This window comes from Delphinus delphis, chromosome 1 (genome assembly GCF_949987515.2).
Source record: "Delphinus delphis chromosome 1, mDelDel1.2, whole genome shotgun sequence".
NCBI classification, from domain to species: domain Eukaryota; kingdom Metazoa; phylum Chordata; class Mammalia; order Artiodactyla; family Delphinidae; genus Delphinus; species Delphinus delphis.
This window is the reverse complement of record NC_082683.1, coordinates 41561275-41589134: the sequence shown is the minus strand read 5'-3', so window position 1 is coordinate 41589134 and position 27860 is coordinate 41561275. Positions and strand designations below refer to the sequence as shown.

The following is a 27860-nucleotide window of genomic DNA, read 5'->3' as shown; positions in this document are numbered from 1 at the left end:
TGTACTTTGTTACAGCAATATCCCTTGGTCTGTCTTGCACTTTGAGTAGATCCTTTATCCATACCTGATTTTACAACGTCATGAATTCATTGTTATTTGGAGAGTATTGGTCCTCTGAGTTATACAGATTTTCTTATGTTGAAAGATTTCATTATATAATATCAAAAATCACTTCTGCTAATATCACCACCGATCTCATTAGAAAAGTCTTTAAGCATTAGGGAGCTATTGAGTCCATGGTGGCTGATGATTTTCCAAAATTTTAATTTTTAATTTTGAAAACTCGAATTTTGTCATTGGCAATTAATACTTCCAGACTTGTTCCTTGAAATAACAAGCTTGCTTCATTCATTTTGGCGGAGAATCCTGTCAAATACCTAAATCTGAATAACCATAGTTCGTCTGCCAGTCATTTAAGTAATAATAGTGTTCCATGGAAAAAGTAGCTGGTTCAGAACACAACTCAGTTATACAAGTGCTTTTCCCTCAGCACAACCTTAATTCTCTGCTGTGCAGTGTGAGTGCTTTATGCATACTTCCCAGTTGTCACATAGAATATTAAAAGGCATGTGCTCAAGAGTCAAGCTTAATTAAAAGTAATAATTTTTGCCCATTCAACAGCGACATTCTTAAGTGAAATTGGCATTTTTACAGTGAGTACATGGCACTGGAGACTTTAACACAATATAGTGTCACTACTTTGGTTTGTGCTAAGGCACCAGCAGTTTTGCCCACCATTGCTTTTTTACCATCAGTGTAAAAAAAACATAGTGAAAAAGTCAAACACTATGTAAGTATTTATTTAGAAAATTATTTTGACTTTGTGGGACCCCTAAAAGGTTCTTAAGAACCTTGTGTTTGTAGACCACACTTCGAGAATCATTGGCATAATGTCTTCCTAAGAAAATACTAAATACTTTCTATAAGAAGAAAAGAAAAGAATTTCAAGTAGATTTTAAGAGTATTCACTAACTGTTGGAATATCTACTGTGTGGCAAATGTATTCTTTTTTAAGCCATTCTCACAGAAAGCCTGTTAGGAGAGGTAATATTATCCATTTTTATAGATGAAGAAACTGAGCTTTGAGATATAAAATATTGATTGGAGTAAATAGTAGAACAGTGACTAGCAGAAGTGAATTTGAACTCAGGACACTCTGACTTTAAAAGTCCTTGCTTTCAATAGAATTAGAAGACAAGCCACAAACTGGGGGAAAACATCTACAAAAGATACATTTGATAAGGGACTGTTATCCAAAATATACAAAGGAATCTTAAAACTCAACAAGAAAACAAACAACTCAGTTAAAAATATGGGCCAAAGACCTTAGGAGACACCTCACCAGAGAATATCCACAAATGACAAAAAACCATAGGAAAAGATGCTAAACCACATGTCATCAGGAAATGCAAATTAAAATAACAGTGATATACCACTACACACTTATTAGAATGGCCAAAATCCAGCACACTGACAACAGCAAATGCTGGTGAGGATGTAGAGCAACAGGAATTCTCATTTGTTGCTGGTGGGAATGCAAAATGGTACAGCCACTTAGAAGACAGTTTGGCAGTTTCTTACAAAAATAAATATACTCTTACCATATGATCTAGCAATTGTGCTCCTTGGTATTCACCCAAGGGAGTCGAAAACATATGTCCACACAAAAACCTATACACAGATGTTTATAGAAGCTTTATTCATAATTGCCATAACCTGGAAGCAACCTAGATGTCCTTCAGTAGGTGAATGTAGAAATAAATTGGTACATCCAGACAATGGGATATTATTCCTCACTAAAAAGAAATGAGCTCTCAATTCATGAAAAGACATAGATGAACTTTAAATACGTATTATTAATTCAAAAGGTCCATGCTACATTCACCTGTCTCCTGTTATTAAATAGAAAGAGTTGCTTTTAACAATCCACAAGAATTTTTTAAGTGCCTGCATTTTCCTCAGATTATTTATTAGCACTGCAGATTTACTTGATTTTGGTCATTTTTCTTCAAGTCTAATTTTTTTAAATAAATTTATCTGTTTATTTATTTATTTTTGGCTGTGTTGGGTCTTTGTTGCTGCACGTGGGCTTTCTCTAGTTGCAGCGAGTGGAGGCTACTCTGTTGCAGTGCGTGGGCTTCTCACTGCGGTGGCTTCTCTTGTTGCGGAGCACAGGCTCTAGGCATGCAGGCTTCAGTAGTTGTGGCACGTGGGCTCAGTAGTTGTGGCTGCGGGCTCTAGAGCTCAGGCTCAGTAGTTGTGGCGCACAACTACTTAGTTGCTCCGCGGCATGTGGGATCTTCCCGGGCCAGGGCTCGAACCCATGTCCCCTGAATTGGCAGGCGGATTCTTAACCACTGCACCACCAGGGAAGCCTTCTTCAAGTCTAATTTAAAAACAAATTTGACATCCTTATGGTACTGAGTCCAAGCTCATACTGCTCACCACATGACAGGCCAATAAATCGAGTTGTTGAGGCAAGGAATAGTGACTTTATTTGGAAAGCCAGCAGACCGAGAAGATGGTGTACTAGTGTCCCAAAGAACCATCTTACCTGAGTTAGAATTCAGACTTCTTTTATACTAAAAGGGGAGGGGTGTTGTTGGTTGTTGCAAACTTCTTAGTGCCGGAATCCTTTGTTCTTGCAACTGTCCACATAGATAGGTCCAGTCACAGTGTTCCTGTAAACCTCCAACAAGACAAATGTTATTTTCTGTTCTGCAGCTTTTTATCTGTATATGAATGGAAAAGTTTTATACCTTTGAAGGTCAGAGCCTTGAGAATGGGCTATCATGTATATTTTCAGGCTATAGGCAACATTCCTAACTTGTAGAAAAAGCAGTTAGAATACAGAGGTTAAAGTAAAAGAAACAGATCCAGTATGGAGTCACATTTGTTCTTCCCTGTTACACTTTCAGTCATCAGCTGACAAGAAGAATCAGCTTGAATTCTTGCCTACAGTGGCTATCATGTTTAAAAATGTGGTCTTATTTTTAAAATGTAAATACCGTAAAATCGCTTATTTTTGTAAAGAGGAGTTTGTTGAACAGTTTAAAATATATAAGCTTTTTGTGTTAATGTAGTAGAATATATACTTGTCATATTAATTCATTAATTTAGCATTATTTTGAATCAGTGTTATGTTCTCACTGGTCATTTTATTCCAAGCCACAAGTACTCATTCACAGAATAACAAAAAGAGCGTTTGTTGAGCATCTGCTGTGGGCTAGGCATTGTTCTTAATGCTTTACACATATTAGCTCAGGCTTATCCCAACCCTGTGAGAAAGTACTGGTCTAATACTATCTCTATTATGTATCATTAGGGCAGCGATGGTTGTTTTGTTTTTTATTTGTTTAGTTTCATCTGTCTTATAGGTGTATATTCATCATCTTCCCAAGACATTTTCCAAAATATCTTTTAAAGGCTTATTTATAAGGACTTCCAACACTTGCAGTTGTGAGATTATACCTCTAAGAATAATCATGAAATTGGTGTTAAATATCCTTGTCTCCTTTATTAACCAATTCTGACAGATGAGCTCTGTAAGCACCTGAAGCATCATTGACAGGAGAGGGGAAGGGTTATTTCAGGCTAATTTGTTTTTCCCAAACAGTCTATTGTAGTTAAAATTAAAGTATTTGAGGGAGCACTCTGTAATATGAGAACCTTTGTAAACACAAATATAAGGCAACGTTTTTGGAGAAAGAATTTTAGATAAGACTTAATCTTATATTTTGGTATTTTAGGTATATAAGTGTCTTATGGAATTTCTTTGATTCTGTGTCTCTCCTACAATTTATATTTTTTAGGTTTTATAATACTCATATCTGATTTCCATGTACATTAGAGCCATTTATTTTAATCTCAGAGATATTTTTCTTTTTTCACTCAACTGTAGGGATTGTTAACAATTTTCTTAATGATTAGCTTAGGAGAGAACTAGACAGGCCCCGTTCTTGCCCTCATAGAACCTTCTACAGTGTTAAGCTAGACTTACAGGTTTTTTTGTCCTCTCCACTTTTCAGTTACAAATATTATCTGTATTCTTATTTATTACATAGCCAAGATCTGTGTTTATTTCCAGTATAATTTCAAGCTTAAATTTATGACATTTGCTCAAATAGGGATCATTGTTCTTTATATAGAAAGCCTTTATTGAGTATTTCTGTTCCTAGAGATTACCAGTTTACAAATTTTTCCACCCCACCAATGTGTTTAAGTATGCAAGTTCAAGTAGTTAACGAAAGAATATAACTCACAGTGTTACTTTCTGGGGAAAAACTGCTTTAACCTAGTACAGTGAAGGACTGTGACTCATTTCAGAATCTATTTTCAACTCTTTATTCAGTTTTTTCTGGCTATATTAGACTTAATTCTTTGACTTCCCATCATGGCAGATGCAGAGATTCAAAATGGGTTCAAAAATTCAATATAGGATAAAGTCAAGATTCCTTTATTTTACTGTTTAATTCTACATACTTGCCGCACACCTAGGGGTATAATCTTCTGGATACTTAAGGATTGGGAGAGGTTAGTGAAAAAGTAGGTTAAAGCAATCTTGTGATTGAAAGATTACCATTATATAGAGGTTAATTAACTAATATGATGTATGTAAATCTAAATGTAAATTTTCAACTATAAAGTCAAACAAACCTGCAAATTTCTAGTCAAACAAACCTAGAAATTTCTTTTTCTAATTTCTTGCAAAATAAATACTCCAATGATAATAATATTGGTTATTTACAATTACATAACCATTTGATTTCACATACATTATCTTATTGGATCTTCATACCAACTCTGTGAGACAAATAGAACAATTGTAATACACCATTTTCTAAGTAAGAAAACTGAAGTACAGAAATTCTAAGTGATTTTGCCCATTGTCGTTGAGTGCTTTAGCCAGCCTGGAACCTCCACCTTCTGACTTCACATCTGTTACAGCTTTGGTCATGAGTCCCAGCAAACCTTTACTGTAGCCCTAACTTCTTGAAATCACTCTCTAAGTAACTATTGTCCCTTCCAAGGGGTCCCCAGCTCTACTGAGACTGTGATATAATCCCAGCTTGCCTCATTTGTATTCCTTTTTCTGTCTCTGTTCCTATGTGTATCTCTTGTCTCCCTGACTGGTATATCTGTTCCCTTAAAACAGACACTATGCCTTATATTTAATCAATGCCGGGCACATAGAAATTCTTGACCCTTTAATTTCCTCAGTGTAGAGTGAGGCCTACTTGTTCAGCTATGGACTAAGGAGAAAGTGCTGGCCACTGTCCTCTTATCTTCAGGAATTTTAGTAGCTATGGGGAAGGTTAATATTGATAACTGTGGAGACAAGCCCATTAAAGAGCCAGCCCATTTGTAGTACCATGTACTTTTAGTGAGCGCCTTCCTCCAGCTCCTCCTAAAATATGTCCTCTTTTAATTTACGATTGCTCTGTATGCAAAGGTAGTGACAGTGGAAGTTAATCACCGTTCCTCTTCGCCAGGTCCTAAAAATAATGACCATTGGAGTGATAACAGCTCTTCTGCCTATTTCAGTATAGTTTCAAAGCCATCTTTTCTTATTTTATTCTTTTTAACCCTTTCAAAAGTCCATTCAGGTAGTTAGGGCAGGGATTACTCACCTCAATTAATAGAAGAGGGAACTCTAGCTTAGAACAGAGAAATGACTTTTCCAAGATCAGGAAGCTAGGTGGTACTTAAATTGAGATTTTTCTGGCTCTTCCAGTTCTCTTTCCATTACACTACACTGCTTCTGATTGTCAGTGACATTTACCATCATTACTATTTCATTACCAGAGGATTTCAGAGTGAGGGAGGAGAACTTTTTTCAAATGAAAAAATGAAGGCCGCGTGTCTTGAAATTTTGCCTGTGCTTCTTATCCAGCTTAGCTTTGCTTTTATTTGTACTGAAATGAAATAAATTGAGCTAATTACGACAATTATTTTGATGGATATAATTGAGTAGAAATGACAGTCATGGCAGTTTTGCTTTTATTTATTTATTTTATTAATCAGGCCTTCTAGCATTTGTAAAGTACAATGCCAAAATATCTAGGTGCAAAAGCAAACAAACAAAAACCTCTAATGAGACTAAAGGAAAGATAACAATAAAAAAAACACATGATTTTTATCTGTAGAATCTATACGACAGCACATACCATACACGATTGAAAATACCTGGATATTTAGGTGACATTTGCATTTTCCATTCCAGTATTTGTCTTCAGATAATTAGCCTAATTATAACACGTTTGAATTGTAGTTAGGACTGACCCATAATTGTGTCTGGTCCCTATGAATTTACAGATATTTGGGTTTCCTCATATATCAATTTAATTCACACCTCCCCCAAAGTTACAACGAATGTTTTCAGTGTGCTAGTGGATACCCTATTTTATTTCTAATAAGAATAAAAGGAACTTCACTGTATATCATCATTACATTAAATGTGTGTCATTTTACTGACACCAAAGAAAAATACCGTCCTTTGGCTATTTAATATTGTTTTAATTCTTTTATGCAGACAAAAGTGACATGCATTCATATTTTCCTAAATTTAATTTAAATCTCAAAATATTTAATATCAGACCCAAAATAAAATTCAATAGAAATAAATATATATTACTTTCATTGTTTTGGCTAAATTTGGTTAGCGTTTTAGATCATAATGGTAATAAAACTGAATGTCTGTGTGCCAGGTACTGTACTAGGAGCTTTACATATATTATAGACTCATCAGCTATAATGATCTGAAATTGTGGATTAATACTGAGTAGAGCATAAATGACATTGTTACCATGTATAGAAATGTGTTTGTTTTTTTTAAATGTCTTCGACAAACACTCTTCCAAGTACCCTTCAAAATAGATTTATAAAGTATTGCCCTGGGAATTGGGAAATAGAGGTGTTATTCTACTAATCAGAAAAGTAACAGACATGCTGGGGTGGGGAGGTGTATATGATTAGCTTTACTTTAAGCTTGTTACAGTTTCCTGGAGCTCCAGTCTATTGTCTAATGAAAAATAGCCTTGCTGTTGTAACATCCGTGTATGGAAAAATTTTCAAATTTTCAGAGCCTTCCTTTGAATGTAATGCCTAGGCTACTAGAGTGAACTTTCTAATCTTGCTTCAGAAATAATAGAAAATACCTGAAAAGTAAAATTTTTTTGTGAAATATGACTTCATTTTGTTTACAAATGATGGATTCTACTTTTTGCAGATGTGTCTTGCTGAATCAGGGCTTTCATATCCGTGCCATCGACTTACAGTGGGAAGAAGATCTTCACCTGCACAGACCCGGGAGCAATCCGAAGAGGTAAGCCTGTTTGCTTGCTTTTCATTGAACAGAAGGCCTATCCTCCATTCACATGCCCACTTCCTATTCTTTTTTATCTGCCACAGCAGTGAATAGATAAAGTTAATGTAGCGTGAATAAAGTCTCAGTAAATTCTTAAAGGCAGAAACTTTCCATGCGAGATTATTGCTAATGTGCTCCTTCTTGTTCTGTAAGTTTCATGTTTCAAACAGACAGAATTTGGGTGGATTGGTTGAAATAATTTTTACTTAAAACTGTCAGGTTAACAAAGGAATTTTCTTTGCTGCTGACCATATAGTTGAGTACATTTATTAGGATTCATCCTGAAGGTCCTTTAACTCATTGAGTTGGAGCACCTTCTATGAGCCAGGCATTGTCCTCAATACTAGGTGACAAAGATGAATAACAATGTACCTATATCAAGGTGCTCAAAGGTGATAAATTAGTAAACTAATAATAATGACATAATGTAATAAATGCAGTGATGGCAGTGCATACAAGGTGCTGTAGAAACAAAGAGGGGCAAGGAGATTGAACATGTTTCTGTATGTGATATGCCTGCATGTGTCTTTGTGGGTCTGAACTATATTAAAAGACAGTATCTTTTCCTTGGCTACAATAGCACTGTGTCCAGCCATGACTTTGGTTATAAGGGAATGGGAAAGAGAGCCTGGACATTACAGTTTAAATGTTTTAAAAGTATTTATTAAGCTGCTACTCTGTACTAGGAAAAATCATCATCATGACTTAAAAAGTGCATGCAACAGAGGTCATAAATAAATAGTACAAAAAACTTTATTTATACCAGTGTTTTTTAGGCTAGTACCTGATCCAAGTATTCAAAAGCTTGAGCTCGTCCAGTAAAACCTTTTTCCCACTTACATTCTATGCAAAATATGGTTGCAAAATATTTATTTAAACTTATATATTTTAGACATTCATTATGGAAGCTGCCACAGGACTTCTGCAGCCATCCTCTGAATATGTACTTATATCGCTTAAATATGTGAAAGAGAAAAGGGACTGCATAAGTGAAGTTCTAGTCTATGATCATCCTGTGAAAATGATAATTTGCTACTCGGTTTTTGGAAATCCACAAAGAAGGGAGGTTTTCTCCCTACTACAAATACTACTGTACTGTTTCCTTCGAGACTCTAAAAATGATAATTTCCTTTAAAGAGCCCACACTGTATTTTCCAGCACTTTATCTCACTAATTGCTCATGAAAGGAAAAATGATAGGGGTTCATTGCTTGGCAGAAGTTGCCAGAAATAATTTATTGAAATATTTCCTTCTAGTGCTTGAGTATATTTTTAATGACTAAAGTACGTTATGCGTCAACTCTTTAATGGATAAATCTGCTAACATTAAAAGGGAGCCAACTAGCTCCACCCAAAATTCTTAATTATTCTATGCTCTGAGAGATGACAGTTAACTGTTTCACTTCATTTTATTTCCTTTTTTCACCCTCACCATTATATGTGTTATATGGGCAATCCCTTCAGTGGAAAGAAGTTAATGCCATGTATTGAGGACTAGCGTTTTTGAGGCTGGCATACACTTTAGATTAATTATGGAAGAAAGTAGAATAGGGTTAGGGAGCTTTGCAAAACTAAAACAGCCACCCTTGGGATATCTTTAAATCTGATTATCTGGGATGAGTCCATTATTTTTCCTTCCCTGGCTAACTGTAAATACCACTTCCTCCAGGGGACTGGTGAGAAATGGGAAAGAAGCTGTGACTTGGTTTTTATGTTGTCATAGAATTATAAAACTGGAAGGGATTTTTTTATTTGATTTACACTCTCCCATCCATTCCTCCCTCATTCATTTGAACATTTTTCTAATGTCTTCTACATGCCAAACATTAGGATCACAGTCTGTGTGCTAAAGAAGCTCACTCAAAATGTATCTGTGTTTTATCTCCAATGGCAGGGTTCTGTCCTCATGAGGCAACCAGTTCCATTGTTGAGCATCTCTGTCTGTTGATATCAACCTTATATTAAATTGGAAGCTGTGACCTTATAGCTTCCACCCAGTGGTTCTGCTTCTTTCTTCTGGTTTTAACCCTTCTCTTATATGAGTTCGTGTATTTCAAGATAATTACCATTTTGCCATTGACTATCTTCAGCCTTGAGTTAAGAAGAAGATACTTGAGACCAGCAGTTAAATTCAGGTTTTGAATTTTATGCATTGTAGTTATGTGTTCTTTAACTGGGGGAATTTTGTTTCTTACATCCTTCTAGCCCTGCAAATACATTTTCCTTATGACAATTTAATATTTTCTCTTTTCTTCCCATCCTCCCCTTGCTCCTAAGTCCCCTTTCAATGACCTTCCCATATTTCTGGGTACCTAGCTAGGTACCTATCTCTCCACATCACGGATGCTTGGGTGGGACAGTATAGGGGCCCCCTGGACCCAGGTTCCTTAGGAGTCGTCCAATCCTCAGTTGATAGTGGAGGAGCAGGAGGGGTATTCCAAGAATAACAAAAAAAGAAATTTAAAATACAGTTGATGTTAAAACTATTGATTTATATTTTCAGTTACAGAGATGTCTATTGAATACTTAACTATGTGCTAGTCAAATGAATATAAACTGAAAATTTCGTATTATATAACTAATGAGAAAAGTGAGATAAGCATAAGATACTAGGGGAGCACATGTATGGGGGAAGGGTTCTATAACCTTCAAGAATGTTTTTAGGCAAAAGACTTGTCTGCCTCATCTACCTCTGTAGCCCTAACACCTAGTAAAGTGCCTGAGGGGCTTCCCTGGCAGCACAGTGTTTAATAATATGCCTGCCAATGCAGGGGACACGGGTTCAAGCCCTGGCCTGGGAAGATCCCACATGCCGCAGAGCAGCTAAGCCCGTGTGCCACAACTACTGAGCCTGCGCTCTAGAGTCTGCGAGCCACAACTACTGGGCCCGCGTGCCACAACTACTGAAGCCCACGTGCCTAGAGCTCATGCTCTACAACAAAAGAAGCCACCACAATGAGAAGCCCATGCACCGCAAAGAAGAGTAGCCCCCGCTCACCACGACTAGAGAAAGTCCTCGTGCAGCAACGAAGACCCAATGTAGCCAAAAATAAAATAAATGAAGTAAATAAATTTATAAAAAGCAAAATAAAATGAAATAAAGTGCCTGGTATACACCAGCCACAGAATAAATAACTGTGAATGAATATTTTTTAAAAACAAGAAGGAGCGGGGGGAGGAGGGAACTACAGCAGTTGACATCCAAATCGAATTAAAAGAATGAGTCACAGTCAGACAAATGAAGAAACATGGAAATAGTATTCCATTCAGAGGAAATAGCATGATATAATGTAGTATATGGGGCGACATGAGTGCAGTTTGTTCATGCAAAATAAAGTGGGAGGGGACTTTCCTGGCGGTCCAGTGGTTAAGACTTCGCCTTCCAATGCAGGGGGTGCAGGTTCAGTCCCTGGTCAGGGAGTTAAGATTCCACATGCCCTGGGCCAAAAAACCAAAACATTAAAAAAAAAAACAGAAGCAATATTGCAACAAATTCAATAAAGACTTAAAAAAAAAAAGAACTTTGTAAAAAAAAATAAAAATAAAGTGCAAGACAAAGCAAGATAAAAGATGAGACAATGGTGAATAGGTCTTGTATGTCAAGTTGGGAACTTGAACTCTGGGCAGGCACAGAAGGCTTTTAAGTGGGGAATGATTTTTTTATTTTCCCAGATGGACATTTTAGAGAAAAGCACTTTGCTATGCAGAGGCTAGATGTAAAGGAAGCAAGACTGGAGACAGAGAAATCAGATATGAATCTATTGTGCTAGTACAGGCAGAAGATAATGAGACCCTCAACTAGAACATCACTAGTTAAAAAAAGAGAGAAGGAAGTGGATCAGGATATATTTTGGAGGGAAAATCAGTAGGATTGGTGACTGATAGGATCTGTGGGAGAAGTAAGAGGGAGGAGATAAGGATACGTAGGTTTTGGCTTAAATGACAGAAAAGATTCAATCAGTAGTCATTCAATAAATTCTGATTACATACCTACTGTACACCTGACACTGGCATAAGTGCTGGGAATATGGCTGTGGAAAAAGCCTTTCTGTAAAGTCTTTACAGTCTTTCTGTAAAGGAGCTTGTACCTATCAAAATGAAATTGAATGCAGATAGTTGCCAAAAATCTGTGTTTCAGTTTTTAAAACTTGTTGAGACAAGTATTTAACTTGTTTGCCAATGGGTACAATGCCACATACTCACCACAGGCAGACAAGCTAAATAATAACCCAGTTCCTCCTGAGCATCTCCATCTGAATGTCCACTACAGATTCACTCTGTATAAAACTGAACTTACCATGTCTCCCCCAAAACCCATCTCCTCACCCTTATTAATGCTCATTGTCAACCCAAGACAAAAACTGTTCATTCCAGTCATAGAGGGACCTACTGTTCTTTGAAACTGTCCCAACTGATCTGATATATCAAGATTTTTATGGTCCTTTCCTTTTTGACTGTTCAAATTAGAATATTTTTATGTCAGCATCAAATTTTTTACCCTAATTTATTAGTTGAGGTGTTTGCTATTAGACTTTATGTTCTGCCCATTATCTTGATCCTACCCCCACTAGCCTCTCCCACAACATGGGAGGGCTAAGGGCTCTCTCTTGCATTTTTATCCTCTCCCTCTCTATTGTTTCCTTCTCTTCATCTTAAGAATATGTTCAGATCTTCTCATCCTAAATATATATATATATATATATATATATATATATATATTCCTTCAAACTTAGCTCCCCTTCAAGCGTTAGCTCATCTGTTCTTTTTTTCACAGCCAAGCTTCTTAGAGTAATCTGTACCGGCTGACTCTATTTCTTCATTGTCTATTTACTTAACTCACTACAACGTGGCTTCTTTCTACGGAGTGACTAAAGTTGAATTTAACTTTTAGAGAAAGATAATAGTTTTGGGGAGATCGGCTAAGATGACGGAGTAGAAAGACCCTGAGCTCACCTTCTCTCACAAGCACACCAGAATCACAACTATTTGCAGAATAACCATCGATGAAGAAGACTGGAACCTACCAGAAAAAATCTCCTCCAACTAAAGACATAAAGAAGAAACTACAATGAGATGGGTAGGAGGGGCAGACTCATGATATAGCCAAGTCCCATAGTCCCAGGTGGGCGACTCACAAACTGGAGAATAATTACATTGCAGAGGTTCTCCCACAGGAGTAAGTTCTGAGCCCCACGATGAGCCCTCCAGCCCAATGGAATACTGCTCAGCCATAAAAAGGAATGGAATTTTACCATTTGCAGTAGCATGGATGGCCTTGGAAGGTATTATGCTAAATGGAATAACACAGAGAAAGACAAATACTATATGATATCACTTATGTGTGGAATCTAAAAAATACAACAAACTACTGAATATAACAAAAAAGAAGCAGACTCACAGATATAGAGAACAAGCTAGGGGTTACCAGTGGGAAGAGGGAAGGGAGGGCCAAGACAGAGGTAGGGGATTAAGAGGTACAAACTACTATGTATAAAGCTACAAGGATATATTATACAACACAGGGAATATAGGCAATATTTTATAATAACTATAAATAGAATATAACCTTTAAAAGTTGTGAACCACTATGTTGTACACCTGTAACGTATAATATTGTACATCAACTATACTTCAGTAAAAAGAAGTATGGAACAGGAGAAAATAGTTTTTATAAAATACCATGCTATGCCACCTTTTTTCACTTTCACAGCCAACTCTGTGGGTCAATAGGTCACCTTCTACAGTGGTGATGCAATGATGCTTGCCCAGAGTCATACAGAGAATGGCAAAGTATTCAACACTAGGTCTTTTTTTTTTTTTAACACTAGGTCTTTTGATTATAAATCAAGGTTTCTTTGTTGTGCTGTGTTTTTTTTTTGTCATAGTGCCATAACTGTCTCTTTCTTAATTCACATCCTACTGAATCTGTTTACATTGCTTGTCTCCACTGAGATTTTTCTCACACCTTACTTCTCAGATTCTTCCTCTTAATTGCCTTTCTAATCTTTGACAGTTATCTTTCCATCTCTTTTACTGTTTCTCCACCAGTTGAAATATATATTCTGTAAACTTTTATCCTTATCACTGTTCTTCCTTTAATTTTTAACTGAATGATCTTATTCATTTCTATAGCCTCTACTATTATTTATCTGTTGATTATTTCGAAATCTAAATCTTTTCTGGGTCTCTTTCTTGAGCTCCTAAAAAGATTTTTTTTTTCCAGTTGCCTACTAGATGTTTTTACCTGGATGCCCTACAGCTTCCTCAAATGTATTCTATCTGAGAACTGGCCTCAGTATTCTTCCTCACCAAACCTGACCTTCGCTACCACTCAGTCACCCAAACTAGAAATTTTTGTTTCATATGCCTCTTTCATTTTTTTCATCCTCAAATCTAATTGGTCAACAATCCCTATCAGTTCTACTGAAGTATATTTTAAGTCTGTCCCCTTCATTGAATTCCCACTACTACTAAAGTATAGGCTCTCAAATTCTTTCACTTGGAACATTGAAATAAGTATCCCTTCTCATGTCTTCAAGTCTAATCTGCCATATGCTGCCAAACCACTGCAAACACACGCGCATGCGTGCACATGCACACGCAGATACACACACACACACACACACACACACACACACACACACACATCAGAATTGTTCCCTTGAACAGTCCTCCACCTAAAAACCTTTAGTGATTTCCCTATTGCCATCAGAGTAAAGTCCAAATACCTTAGTGTACCAATTTAAGGACTACTACAATCTAGTTTCATGAAAACTTTCTAGCCTTATAGCCAGTCCACATTCCTCTTCCATACATAGAGCTGATGATTCAGTTTGTTTTTTGGAATTCTTTATTGATTTTTTAAATATCCAGTTTCTTGCTTGTGTTTTTTCTCTGCCTGGAGTACAACTCCCTCCCCACCAATCTTCTATTACATACACTCCACAACACTGATATCTTTTTTAAAGATATGGGTTAAATATTAGCACTTGCGTCAGGCCTTGCACAGTCTTCTAAAGTAATTAATCACTCTTTCCTTTATTCTCCAATAATCTTTGCTTATACTTTTATTGTATCTCTTAACACACTGGAAAAGACATATTTGCAACTAAATATAGCTTCCTTTAAAATGGGAATTTCTTGAAATTTGGAACCATGTTTTCTCTCTGTATCCCAAGCTTTTAACCTGGGTCTTTGACATGGTAAGTAGTTGGTGAAAGAAATATCAGCTTCAATTATAAGCTTGTCTTATGCATGTATGAGTTCTAAATTTTTGTCTCAAGCAGTTTGGTTATCACCTTTTCTAAGAAGTTTGCCCTGATTCCTCCCACTCCCAATAATTTAGGTGCTCTCCTCTGAACTTACCTGTCATAACACTTATTGTTGGTATTATAATTATCTATATATATATTGTATTCCTTGAGAGAACATACACTGTATATCTTTCACTCAAGTCCAGGCAATGTAGCATTTAGTAGGGTTTATGAATGTATGGTAAATGATAAAGGGAATAAATGAATGCAATAGAGAGCCAAAATAGAATTACTAATTTTTTTACCTTTTTAAAAAATTTTGAATAAATAGCTTCCCTGGTTTCAAAGAATTTTAGAGCAACCATGACTGAACCAAGAGATTATCTATTCTCATCAGCAAACATTAATGAAAAAAGATTGTTTATCTCATTTTTTAGAAAAAGATTTTCCTAACCTGTTAGATGGCTGATAAGAAAGAGATTGGGAGTTCCTTATACATAATTAAGTAGCTCATTCTTGCAGATACTTCAATAATTCATATTCAAAATATACTTTTTTCAACAAAATCGGCTTTTTAGATACCTCCCTTTGAAGATGTTATTGTTGTAGGATTTTGTTTTCTGGGATCTTAAGAGAGTTGAGAATTCTGTACTTTGTGAAGACAAAATAATGCATTACATAGGCACAAAATTAAAATCACTGTCCTAGTCCTCTTATTATGGAAAGGGGCTATTATTTGACTGAAAGCTGGATTAGAAGAAAGAGGATAGATGTGGAGGAGTAAGGTAAAAGCAATGAGAAAAAAAAGATGATATATAGAACAGTTCCTTTCTTTTTCATCCCTGTGTCCTCCAAACCTCCTTCTTAATCTAATGCCTCTTTAAGGGAGGGTGAGTACTAGGCAAGACTAAGTGAAGGCTGAGATGATAGCCTAGCTGACAGAAGATGTGAGAAAGTTTGTCATACTGGACTTTTGTTTCTTTCCACTTGCCTGCAAACCTGGCTAAGTACCCTAAAGGAATGTGTAGTGTACCTTTTAGATCCTGAGCCTTTACCCATTTAAGAATTCAAGGGAAGTTCATGCTCCAGATATTTGCCTACCTGAAACAGATGGAATTCAAGTACAGTTATAGTCCTAGTAAATGTGTTATTTTGAAGGGGAGGCTCCTTCACTGTTTTGAAATGAGAAAGGGTTTTGAATTTTTATGCTGTTGAATTGCTGAAATCAAGAGGAGGTCTTGGCTCTATAAAGCAAAACACTAAAGTAGCATTAGGAGTACAAGTAGAACCAAGGCTTCTGTGAGAAATAGTGGTATAGTCAGAATAGCAGATAGATGCTTAGGGCAAGGACCATTCATTTTTGTTCATCCAGTAAGTATATGTACATTTCCTTCTCTATTCAAACCATTGGGAAAACTGTCTTTAAGGTAAGAGGGAAAATGTTAACAATTATGAACATTAATGCTTGGTTATGCCCAAGGAGGAAATGCTAAGCCTGCTGAGTCATATGGAGTAAATATCTTGCCTTCCTTATTTGGAGCTGTTAGACTCACTAGATTAGTAGTTTTAAAAATTGTTCCGTAGTGCCCTGAGAGCCTTCAGAGGTACCCCAGCTATCAAAGGGATGTGAGGAAGAAAAGGCCAAGGCCAGGAGCATTAGGCTACTTGTTGCTCTCTCTCTACATCAGCCAGAGTGGCCTTACTTTTACCTATTGTAGGCACTATAATTTTACATAATATTTTGCTTGGTGCTAGGGGAGGGAGGTAACTGTGAAAAGAAATTTGAAAACCGTTAGTGAGAGATCTTTAAAATCCCTTCCAGCTTTAAAATCTATGATTCTATGACTGACTGAACTCTAACATCCCCTCTAGCCAAGTTTCATGAGTCTTTGATTCTGAGTTTCTTTTAATGCATTTTCATAATTTAGGTACATAGCAACATATTTTGAAAGATAGAAATTTCATTTATTCAATGGTCTTTGTAGACTTTATTTATTAAACGTGGTACAGATAGGCACTTAGCCAGTTACCTTGCTGGGACCCCCTTCATATCCAAGACATTAATATTGGTCAGTATTCACAACTCAGTTCAAATGTTTGAAATCTCAGTATTTTTGAAATCCCATTCTAACTTAGAGATCAGGAGCCAAGTTCATATTTTGAAACTGATGTTTTTCATTGTACTACCTTATATCTCAACGGATGTTGCTGAAAACAAAATAAACGGAGCATATTTATTAGTGCCCAGCATGTAGTAAATTCTCAGTAAATGTTTATTGAATTGAAGCATCATTATTACATCTCATATGTAATGGCCTTCAGTTTACAAAGAGCTTTCGTATATAGTGTATTTCATGTTATCTTCCAATAACACATGGGGATAGTGTACCATATTTCACTAATGAGAAATTTGAGAACCATTGCAGTAGGGAAGAGGCAAATTTTTAAATGCTACCATTACTTCTGCCCAAAAGTTTAGACTACCATGAGCTTTTTGAAAGACTCGTATAGCTTATTTATCTTTGACCTCTTAGATTGTACCCATTTCTTCATTTATTGAGCGAATATTTCTTGAGCACCTAATTGTATACCATAGGCTGGGGGTAAAACAGATAAAAATCCCAGTCTTCATTGAGTTTGTAAGCATTCTTCTTTTTCACTCAGGCTCTAGCCTTTAGTCTAGGGATATCACAGCAAGATTAGAAATATATGTAAGCCTTAAAATGAGAAATATTAAGCTTCACTCTAGCAAATAGCTTCTTATTTAATAAAACTTTTATAATGCTAATGTCCTATTGTAATTACATAATTTATATTTTGGAATTTGATTTCCTAAAGTCAGTATGAAACTAATCATAGGACTTTCCTTAAATAGCAAAGCACCGATGTTCATATGGTTAGTGATAGTGATGGAGATGACTTTGAAGATGCTTCCGAATTTGGGGTGGATGATGGAGAAGTATTCGGCATGGCTTCATCTGCCTTGAGGAAATCTCCAATGAGTGAGTATTAATAGCTCTTTGGGTCCAGCATTGTAATTCTCCCTCCTAGTGCAGAAACTTATGAGGAACAATGAACTTAAAAATCTCTTACTGACTTTCAGGTTTGGAGAGAGAAAATATAAGAAGTAGACATTATTCATAGGAACTAGAGCCTCTTGAATTTTGATCTTAAGCCCAACCATTCCCAATACTTTAGTAAAATTCATTAAAAACTCAAGGGAATGTAACTTTTGTTCCACATGTATAATTAGTTATGAGTTTGTCTCTTTACTTTAAACCCAGAAATTGATAAACAAAATAGCTGTACTTTTTGTGACTGTACTTGTCACCACACATCTTATTGGAGATATCAGTTTTATCAGTAGTTATATTACTTTTCCATTCACTGGTACCCATCTTTGGAAGGAAAGAAGTAAACTAAATGTGCCATCTCCCTCACTTGCACCTGACAAGATCATAAGTGGTGCTATATACAAAATGACTATTAAAATAAGTCCATAAATGGCTCATTTACTCTGTGAAATTAGGCGACATTCATGGGCAGAAATAGATGTGATATTTACATAAAATGACTATTTTCCTGATTAATAAGATCTTTAGAATAATTTGAGAACTTTTTATATAATTTAATCACAAGATGTCATTTCAAGCATAATTGATGACTGGCACATATTTTCAACACCTAGCAGGATTGTATCAGTTGGTTTTCAAAAATTTATGAGCTTGAAATTTTTTTGAGGTTCTTTTTTAAGGTTTGATGAAATCTTCTAATGTATGTCGAGTTAAAATGTCTCCTCAGATGTATCACAGAAACTAAAATTTAATTCCTCTTTATTGATTAAATATATTTCTTATATGTGGGATTAGATGTTATGTGGTTTGTTTTTTGTGTCTATTTGTTTTGGTTTTTTGTTTTTGTTTTTTCTTTTGTTTGTTTTTTAGTGCCAGAAAACGCAGAAAATGAAGGAGATGCCTTATTACAATTTACAGCAGAGTTTTCTTCAAGGTAGGGTTAGGACATTAACTATATAAAATTGATGTTCTTTTAATGCTACTGTGATTTTTCTGGAGCAACTTTAATCATAGATTGTTTTCACTTTCTTCTTAAAGTATTCAAAGGATACATTTATCAATATATATAGTCCTAATGGTGAATACAGAGTATTCAAGTCAGATAACTAGTAGACTGTGCCACTTCAGAGATGTATTTATCTTATCTCTATATCTTTATAGAAGCATAATAAATGGATTACTAATTTAATATCTTGACTATATTTCCAAAAGGACTAGGTCATAGGATACTAAGTTTTAGTATATCCTAGGACAAACAAAATCTTTAAAAGTAATATTGAATAAAAAAATAATTTAAAAATTTTAGATATAAGTGAATTTTTTCTTTTAATTTTTGTTTTGGAATCATTTAGCATTTCTTCTTTTAATAGTGTAATATAAAATTTTCTATGCATTTGAGATTCGCCTAGAGGTGTTTAAAAAGATTTAACTATTTAAACCTAAATTTTCATGTAAACAATATTTCTCTTTAGTTCTATTTTCTGATGTAATGTAATTTGGAAACTTAGCAAGGAACCATTTTTTCCCTCTGTGTTAGAGAATAAATGAACTAAAATGGAAAGTTAAGGCTATTGTAACTAGGAAAATCTTAGGGAAGTGGGTAACCAGGAATTGCTACTTGTAAATGGCATGGTTTCATAGCACTCATTAAGTCCATTTGCTAGACTTAAAATTCCAGTATTCTGATATATCGGTATAGGCCAAGAAGAGTTCAAAAAACTAATGAAGCCCATTCCTAACCCTTTAAAGAAATGTTTTAATGTTTTGTCTATACTTAAGAGACATTAGCCCCAACATTTACTTAAAACTCATTGGTTAGACTTGTGAAATTTGAAATGTATTTTAATTAATAGACACAATTTTTCCTATAGATATGGTGACTGCCATCCTGTATTTTTTATTGGCTCATTAGAAGCAACTTTTCAAGAGGCCTTCTATGTGAAAGCCCGAGATGTAAGTGGAATCTTACCTTTTCTGATTAAAAAGTGTATCCCATAGGTTTACCACCAGGCCTGAGGCAATGCTTGATGTTTTCTGTTTTTTTCAGATTGAAGACTTGATTTTGTTTCTGGTTCATCTACCAACCTAATCATCACCAAGATGCCCATTTCAGAGGGGCAGTAGTATGATAGGGTACTGCTGGCTTCTGCAGAAGTCTTTGTCAAGCTCTGAAATGGGGTTTGTTTTTTTTTTAGGGGGAGCAAGGGGTGGACATGCTTAGAAGGGACCAGGCTACGTGTTCGTATTCTTTTCAGTTATGTGATCGACAGTTTCTTGCTAAATGATTTGTCCTTCAGTCTTTTCCCCAAATGATTATTCCATCTAATAGTATATATCTTATAACTGTAGTATTTTTTCCTAAAAGTCATTTTAGACAACAAAAAGATTTTTCCTTAAATATAGAAATGGATCTTGTGATCTTGAAATCAAGTAGATCACAAGATCTTGTGATCTTGAAATCAAGTAGATCCAAGTATGTAACAAGAAACCAGAAGTTACATTTTGAGCACAAAGATTCTGTGTGGTTGCTTTGTTTATATGTTGACACTGTAGTCGAGACCCCAGTTATCTGGCTCCTGCCTATCTGTACAACTTCAGCTCTTCCCATTTCCTGCCTTACACTGAATAAATCTAGCAGTAGTGTACAATTTGTACTTCCCTATAATCTAACTCTTTTTTCATGCTGCCCCACTGTCAGGAATACCTTTCATCCTGCTCTTTACCTGGTTGACTCCTACTCTTCCACACCCACCCTTTAGTACTTTGCAATGATAACACATTGCTTTTAATTATCCATTCTCTCTCTTTTATATATGTCTTCTCAAGAGATTTGATTTTCTTTTTGGCAGTGACAATGTACCTTACATCCCTACACATAGTAAATACTCTGTATGCTTAATGAATGAAGGAAAAAAGAGAGAAGAAGGAAGGAATAAGGTGTAGATGGAGTTAGAGGGAAAGTTATTGGAATTAAAGAGGACAAAGAATTTTGAGAATAGAGTGCAAGGATGCCTCTGAAATTTCTAGTTTCTACTTATGTTAAACTCTGACCTAAAGAAACATTCATTTTAAACAGTTTTTAAAAATTGAATTCCAAGACAATAATTAGTGATCAAGCTTAGATCTATCATTGACAGTTCAGTGAAGTAGATTAAGAAACATAAACTGTTCTCTACCCTAAGAATAGTGGAATAGCCCGTTGTAAAGGCAATTTTAAACATCTATTTTTTACTATTAAATCTATATTAAATGGATTTTATTTTTGAAGAAATATATATTTATGGTAATACAGGTTTATAGTTTCCATAAGTACAGGTTTATGGAAGATACTGAAAAGCTAAAAGAATATATTCTAACACAGATTAACTTTATATGTTCTTTCCATATATTTATTTCATTCAGCACACATGCATATTTAATATAAAATTGGTCATGTTATAATCCTGTTAAAACAGCTTATCTTCACCTTTTAATATTATATGATCATTTACTTAATTATATTTTATAATATTTTAACTTTTATTAAAACAATTTTTAATACAGAAAAAGTAAAGGAGTAGTACAATAAACACTTAAATCCCCTATACCTAGATTTAACAATTACTAAAATTTTGCCATATTTGCTTCTTCTGTATACAGGGCATCCCGAAGTTTTAATGGAGCTTTAGCAATTAAACTTTTGAAATTATTAAAACTTAAACTGCATAAAACATTTAGGATACTCTTATATATTAATTATGTTTTGCTAAGCCATTTCAAAGTGAATCACAGACATCATATTTTACCCCTGAAAACATCTGCATGCACTTTCCAAAAATAATGACATTCCCCTACAGAATCACAATACCATTGTCACATGTAACATACTAACAATAATTTCCTAATGTCATCTAGTATCCAGTGGATATTCAAAGTTCACCAGTTGACTCTTTTTTGGAAACGGTGATCCACTCAAGGATCACAAATTACATTTGGTTGTTAGATTTCTTAAACCCTTTTAAGCAGACACCTGCTTTTTTCCCCCACCCACCCCTTTTTATGACATTTGCTTTGTGAAGAAATCATGCTGGATGACTTACAGATTGTTCCAGATTCTGGATTTGTGTGATTGTTTCCTTGTGATATGATTTAACTTGTTCCTTTATCTCTTTATTTCCTGAGAAATGGCTGTTAAGTCTAAAAGCTTTGTTAGATTCAGGTCAATTTTTTTTTTTTTTTTTTTTTTTTTGTTGCAAGAATGCTTTGTAAGTAATGCTGAATACTTTATTATAACAGGATTTCTAATGGTTATTAAGTCTCTCATTGTACAGCAATGTTATTATATTTAAACAATCACTTATTGTTGAACATAAATATGTTTGAAAGAGTAATTATAGCTTTAAAATAATCTATTTTTCAGTTCATTCCTGGATAAGAATGTATTTGGGATTAATTTGTCTCTGCTTTTCCAATAAGATTGCTAAGCAGTTGAAGTAACTGGAAGATGTGAGGGCCTTTTATAACCTAAATATAGCTCCCAAATGAGCATAGACATCTTTTAAATTCCATTTAAAAAGCTACTGTAAACATTATAACTTTGTGACGATACATTGTTTAAATATACAGTATATAATAGATGAAAGAACTTTTTATTGAGTGTCTTTGTATAGTAGATTGGCATTTGGATATATTCAGACTGATGATTCCCAGAGGAACGTAAACTCTTATTAACTTCTGGGTATTTCTAATGAAACAATTGATTGTTTGCTTTTGATGACCTTGTTGGTATTTTAACAACTGGAAATCATTGGTTCATGTGTTTTGTTTCATATTAGATTGATACCCAAATCCATTGACCCCTTTGGACTCCTAAACTGTCTTTATCTTTTTCCCCTTGTCCAGGGCTTTTTTCTTTCCTTTTTTCTCTTTCCCAAGTTAAAGATCAACAGCAGTTTATGTATCATTTATTACATTGCCCTAAACTTAAGTAAAATTCATCCACAGAATGGGTAAATTATTCAAAATTAGATCTAAGCAGGGACATTTATTATAGTCATCAACCAAATTATATACATCTCCTTTCAAAATTAGAGAGGATTGTATAGAAAGAATAGAAATAGCACTGCTACTTTAGATTTATATTGTGCTCTGTGGTTTATGAAGCTTCTTCCTATGCATATCTCATTTGAACCCCACAGCAAACTGGTGAGATGGGGATATATAATATCAATATTCTCATTGTAGAGATGAGGAAGTTCAGAAAAGCTACATGACTTAACCAAAGACAAATCAAGGGTAAGTAGTAGAGGCCAAATGAGAGTACAGGTGTTCCAACACATGTAAGTGTGTTTTACTATCACCTTACTTCCAGAAGCTTTTCAGTGCTAACTGCTATACTACAGGATTCAATCCTCAAACTTCATCTCTCCTTTTCAGACTGTACATTTGAGAGTGAAAACAAATCGTTTTCAATATATTTTTTAAACTTCTGAATGAATCATTTTTAAGAAAACAGTTTGCTGATGTTCAAATATTTTAAGGCAAGAATGACCGATACTCTGCCATTGTTACTAAATTTCTTTCATCTTAAACATCGCATGTTTAATTTAAACTGTGGGAGGCACATTAATTTTACCAGGGCAACAGATGAGCCTTGAGCACCAGCATTCTTCACTTGAAGTGAGAAATTGAGTTCCATGAGTAAATAAAAACAAGATTGAAGGTTTAAATCCTCTGCTAGGCTTTTTGAACTTATATACTCATTAAATGTTTATTGGAGTGGTGGGATTACAAAGGATTTGGGGAGCTTCATCAACTGGTATATAGTTAATCACTAAGTAAAACACTACATTTGATAAAGTGTTTCTCACGATGCCACATTCAATCCATCTTAATGAAAACTGCTTCAGACTGATTTCATTTGAGAGCACTTGGTGAGAGTACTCATAGTTTTTTCTGCCTTTTTCATGAGGAATTTACAATACTGTTCAAAGCAGAGCTCCAACTTCAGTGAAGCAGGTATTCTAAGTTCTTGTGTTTAAGTATATTGTGACAGAGTTTTGACTTCTGACAGTGGGTTGATCAGTTTTATGATCTTCTCCCTTGCCCTTAACTATTAGGGATGTTCATTGAGTTGAAGGCCATGAATATGTATCATATGCCTATTAAGGACCTAGGATGTAGAGGTTTCCTTCCCTTGACATGTTCACAGTCTAGTAGGGAAGATAAGACAATATAAATAGATCCATATAGTGTAACATGCTATGGGAGCAAAGAGGAGAGGTACTTCATCTGCCTTAGAATTCAGGGAGATTTCTTGTGGAGGTATCTCTGACCTGAATCTTAGAAGATAAATGAAACTTAGGCAAATAACAGAATTCTAAACAGAAGGAAGATCAAAAGCAAAGTCCAGAAGATTACAATTGAGGGAATTAAAACCAAAAAAATTAAGACAGCAAAAAAGTGCAAGACAGAGAGTTGGATTGCGTGGTATGATGAGGCTGGGAACAGCAACAGGAGCATGGAGGGGACTGTGATGCCCTGGCATTACCTGGCATTTAAAAATATTTGTTGAATGAAGCTTATATTTTATCTTTAGATAAGTAAGAGCCAGTGGTTAGCTTCCTTAATTATGTGCAGAAGAGTTACCACTGGCCACACCATGATTCCCTGGGACTTTCTTAAAGAAGTTTCTTTTTCTCCTTAGAGCCTCCCCACCTCTCAGTTCTGCTGTCCCTGAGTTCTCTTCACAACAAAAAGTACCCTAGAGAATGATTAGACATTTGTAGTAACTGAAAATCAACAGCAATAAAAATCCCAGTGCCAGGGTTTATGTCCCATGGGAAGGATTGTTCCTTTCCCAGCAGCCCTTTGGAAGAATGGGCTTTGATATCGGTAATCCTGTTACACCTCCTTAGATCTTCACTTCACACCCAGTGCTGTTTCCAAATATTATACATAAATTAAGGAAACCAGTGCTTTACGTCTTGATTTCCCACTTAGTAACTCTGTTCCCAAACAAGTAATGAGCCTGTTTCTAATCTAGGGGAAAAAAAAGATGATAATACATATCTACTTTATGTGGTTGTTCTGAGGATTAAATGAGATCTATTAATAAATGCACCCAGCATCATGGCTAAGGTGCTTTTTAAACAGTTTTGGACAAATTTGAGAAATGTTATAAAGTAACAAAACTGATTGTTCATGAACTAGCTCCAAGAACAGTTCCACAGAGAAATTTTGAGAACCCATTTAAGCATTTATAGCACTAAGATGAATGCTTTGCTTTTAACAGTGCTTGTTCATTATCAAGTTTTATTACATTCATTTTTAAAAATCAGCCCGTTTTAAAGTAGTGCTATTTCTACTTCCTCAGGTTAAAAGAAACCTAAATAACTATCACTGGTCAATATTTGTTAGGCAAAATAAGCTCTATACAAATCGGAAGCCACAACTGCAGTTGGTGAGTTTCTAGCACTCCATCATCCAGAAAAATCAGGCAAACAAACCTATTTGTGCTTTGGAAAATATGCCCAGTCTGTTCATCTTGTCTTTGTTGTCTTTTCAATTTAAATTCCTTAAAGGCAGACAGTGTCTTTAGAGTAATTTTTTATGACAGCTAGGACAGCATCCTGCACATGTGTGAGATAAGAACTATGATGCTAATATAATGTTTTGAAATGTGTTTTCATTATACAAATAAAATGTTTGTTGAAAAGAAAAGAATACAGATGCATTTAAAGTAGAAAAATGCGTTGCCTCATAATCCCAAACCTGAAAATAACCACTATTAAATGTTTTTACTTTTAAATGTGATTTTTTGAAAAAGTCTCCAAACATATATATCAGTAAAAAAATTGCTAAGTTTTATATAAGTGCAACCATACCAAATATACTGTAGTTAGATATTTCTGTAGTTAGATAGTTCTGTAGTTAGATAGTTCTGTAGTTAGATATTTCCACTATACAGTATATTGTTAGCATCATATTTAGAATTTGCCTCTAATTCTCCAGCTGAGTAATCAGATCTACCCAATTAAAATTGTAAAAATCTTTAGTGTTTATAATAAAATTATTTTTAATTAGTTAATAATTAAGTTAGTTTTAAGATATGCTGCTGTGTAAAACATTCTTCTCAATTTACTACTATTCACCATGTTTTTGAGAACCATATAACCATATTTGAAAAGCAATATAGGTAAAATTTATTAAAATATCAAAAGCAAGGCTGATTTTTTTTAGTAGACTTTATTCATATTTGTATCATTTCTCTCAAAGAGCCCTCCCTGTCCCTAGAAAGTATTTATTATTCATATTACCTATTTTTAAGGGATAAAAAGCTAAATTGGATCTCTTAAGTATTCCATCTGTAAATTCAAGAAGTTTGTTCCATATCTAATCTTAAACATTTTCACTTAAAGATAAAAGGTATGGTAGAAAGAGAAATAATCGGAATTCTTATATTTGAATTCTGAGTCCCCATTTACTTGCTGTGTACTCTTAAAACTAGGTTACTCAATCTCTCTGAGCATCAATTTAAAAATTTGTATTGTAGTACATACCTCACAGGATTAACAAGCAATTAATATAAGTAAAATGTCTTCAAAATGTATGTGAAACAGCTTTAAGATTGTTTGCTTATAATAGATGGACATTGAATAAATCAGGCAGATTTGGATTTGAAACTGGACCCTGATACTGACTAGCTATATAAGCCTCCATTTTATTTTCTCTGAAATGGAGATTAAAATATCTTGGCAATTAACCCACCTTGGAATAATGACTCCTTACCTTAACAGTAACCAAGTTATTCAGATGTACATGTTAGAGAAGATGAGTGGGCCTGCATAATTGGTACATGTAAAGGAGCAGCAGGAAATAGGGCTAAAATAGAGAAATAGATTGGGATTTCATCATGGAAATCCCTGAATGCCAGCTAAAGACTTTTGTTATTGTTAGGTAGTGATTAGCTTTTGAAAGTTCTGAAGAAGAGGGTGACACTGTCAGAGGAATAAGTAATGCGGTGGCAGTTTGTAGGATGGTTGGGAGGGGAGAAATTGGTGGCAGAGACTGAGCAACTGTGTGCGTTTGTATATGTGTAATTGTGAGGTGTCAGGCGATGATTAGAAAATCATAGTATGATAATAGCACAGTGTAGTTTACAAACTTTTTGCCTCCTACATTTCACAGCCTGTTAGCTTTTGTATACCTTTTTATACATGTGTATCTTCTAGTATCCTGTTTCTCCCACACCCTTCTTGGAGTACCTAACAAAACAGAGAATAATACTGTTTTTGTCATAGACCTACAGTAATGTGTTCTGACCTTTCTTTCCTCTGTGAAGCATTTCAGTAGAATCTGTTGGTTTTATATTTGCTTTGTAATTTACAATCATTTATAAATAACTGTATTAAGAAAATCAAAGTATTTCTGATGTTAAGTAGTGCCTAGTATCTTTATTAGAGATATTGGAAACTTAATTTCTCTAGTATATACATTTATGAAGAACTCTAAAAATCAATAAAAAGAAGACAATAACCCCATACGGGCAAGCAATATAAGTAAATATTTCACAGAAAAGGAAAGTAAAAACAGTTTGCTATAACAGCCAGTCACTTGAGCTTCCAATTTCCTTATTCATAGAAACTTTAGACGTGTTTATCTTTCTCAAAGGTATTTTATAACCTGAGTATTACCATTTGAACAATGAAAACTGATAAAGCTCTATACCCAATGAACATTTGTCAGCTTATTTTATGAAGAGAGTTTGATTTTGCTTTAGGCTTTTCAGTTTGTTTGCTTGTTTAACCTGTGACTTTCATATGAGAGTTCTCCCTTTGTGAGACTCAAGTACATCCGTGTCCTCAAGAGTGCCATTCCAACATCTGCTTCAGGAAGTGAGAGGAAGAAGATACCATCCTGGCATCTCCTCATCTTCAGTAGCTGGCTGTTTCCTTTTGGAACCTCTCTAGTTGGTTGCTACCTGTTGGTCCCTAAACTCAGCTTTGGGAGACAAAAAATGCAAAGTGTCACAATTCTTTCCAAAATCCGTCTGCACTCTGGTTCTTCACTCTTCAAAAATTACTAGCTTGGAGTTCTTTGAACACATCAGGCCATTGACAGCACAGGGCCTTTCCCAACCTTTTCTCTTTGCTTTTCCTCTTTTTCACTCTTCTTTTCCTCACTATCA

General features: G+C 35.0%; 1 protein-coding gene across 1 annotated transcript in view; it reads left to right on the top strand.

Annotated features, from left to right (window-relative positions):
• Positions 1 to 27860, top strand: part of FAF1 (Fas associated factor 1) — a 497005-nt gene that overhangs the window by 349288 nt on the left and 119857 nt on the right. The window contains exons 9-12 of the mRNA XM_060021798.1: positions 7229 to 7324; positions 17494 to 17620; positions 18563 to 18626; positions 19564 to 19645. Coding sequence (XP_059877781.1) covers positions 7229 to 7324; positions 17494 to 17620; positions 18563 to 18626; positions 19564 to 19645 — 369 coding nt within the window. The remainder of the gene's footprint in view (positions 1 to 7228; positions 7325 to 17493; positions 17621 to 18562; positions 18627 to 19563; positions 19646 to 27860) is intronic.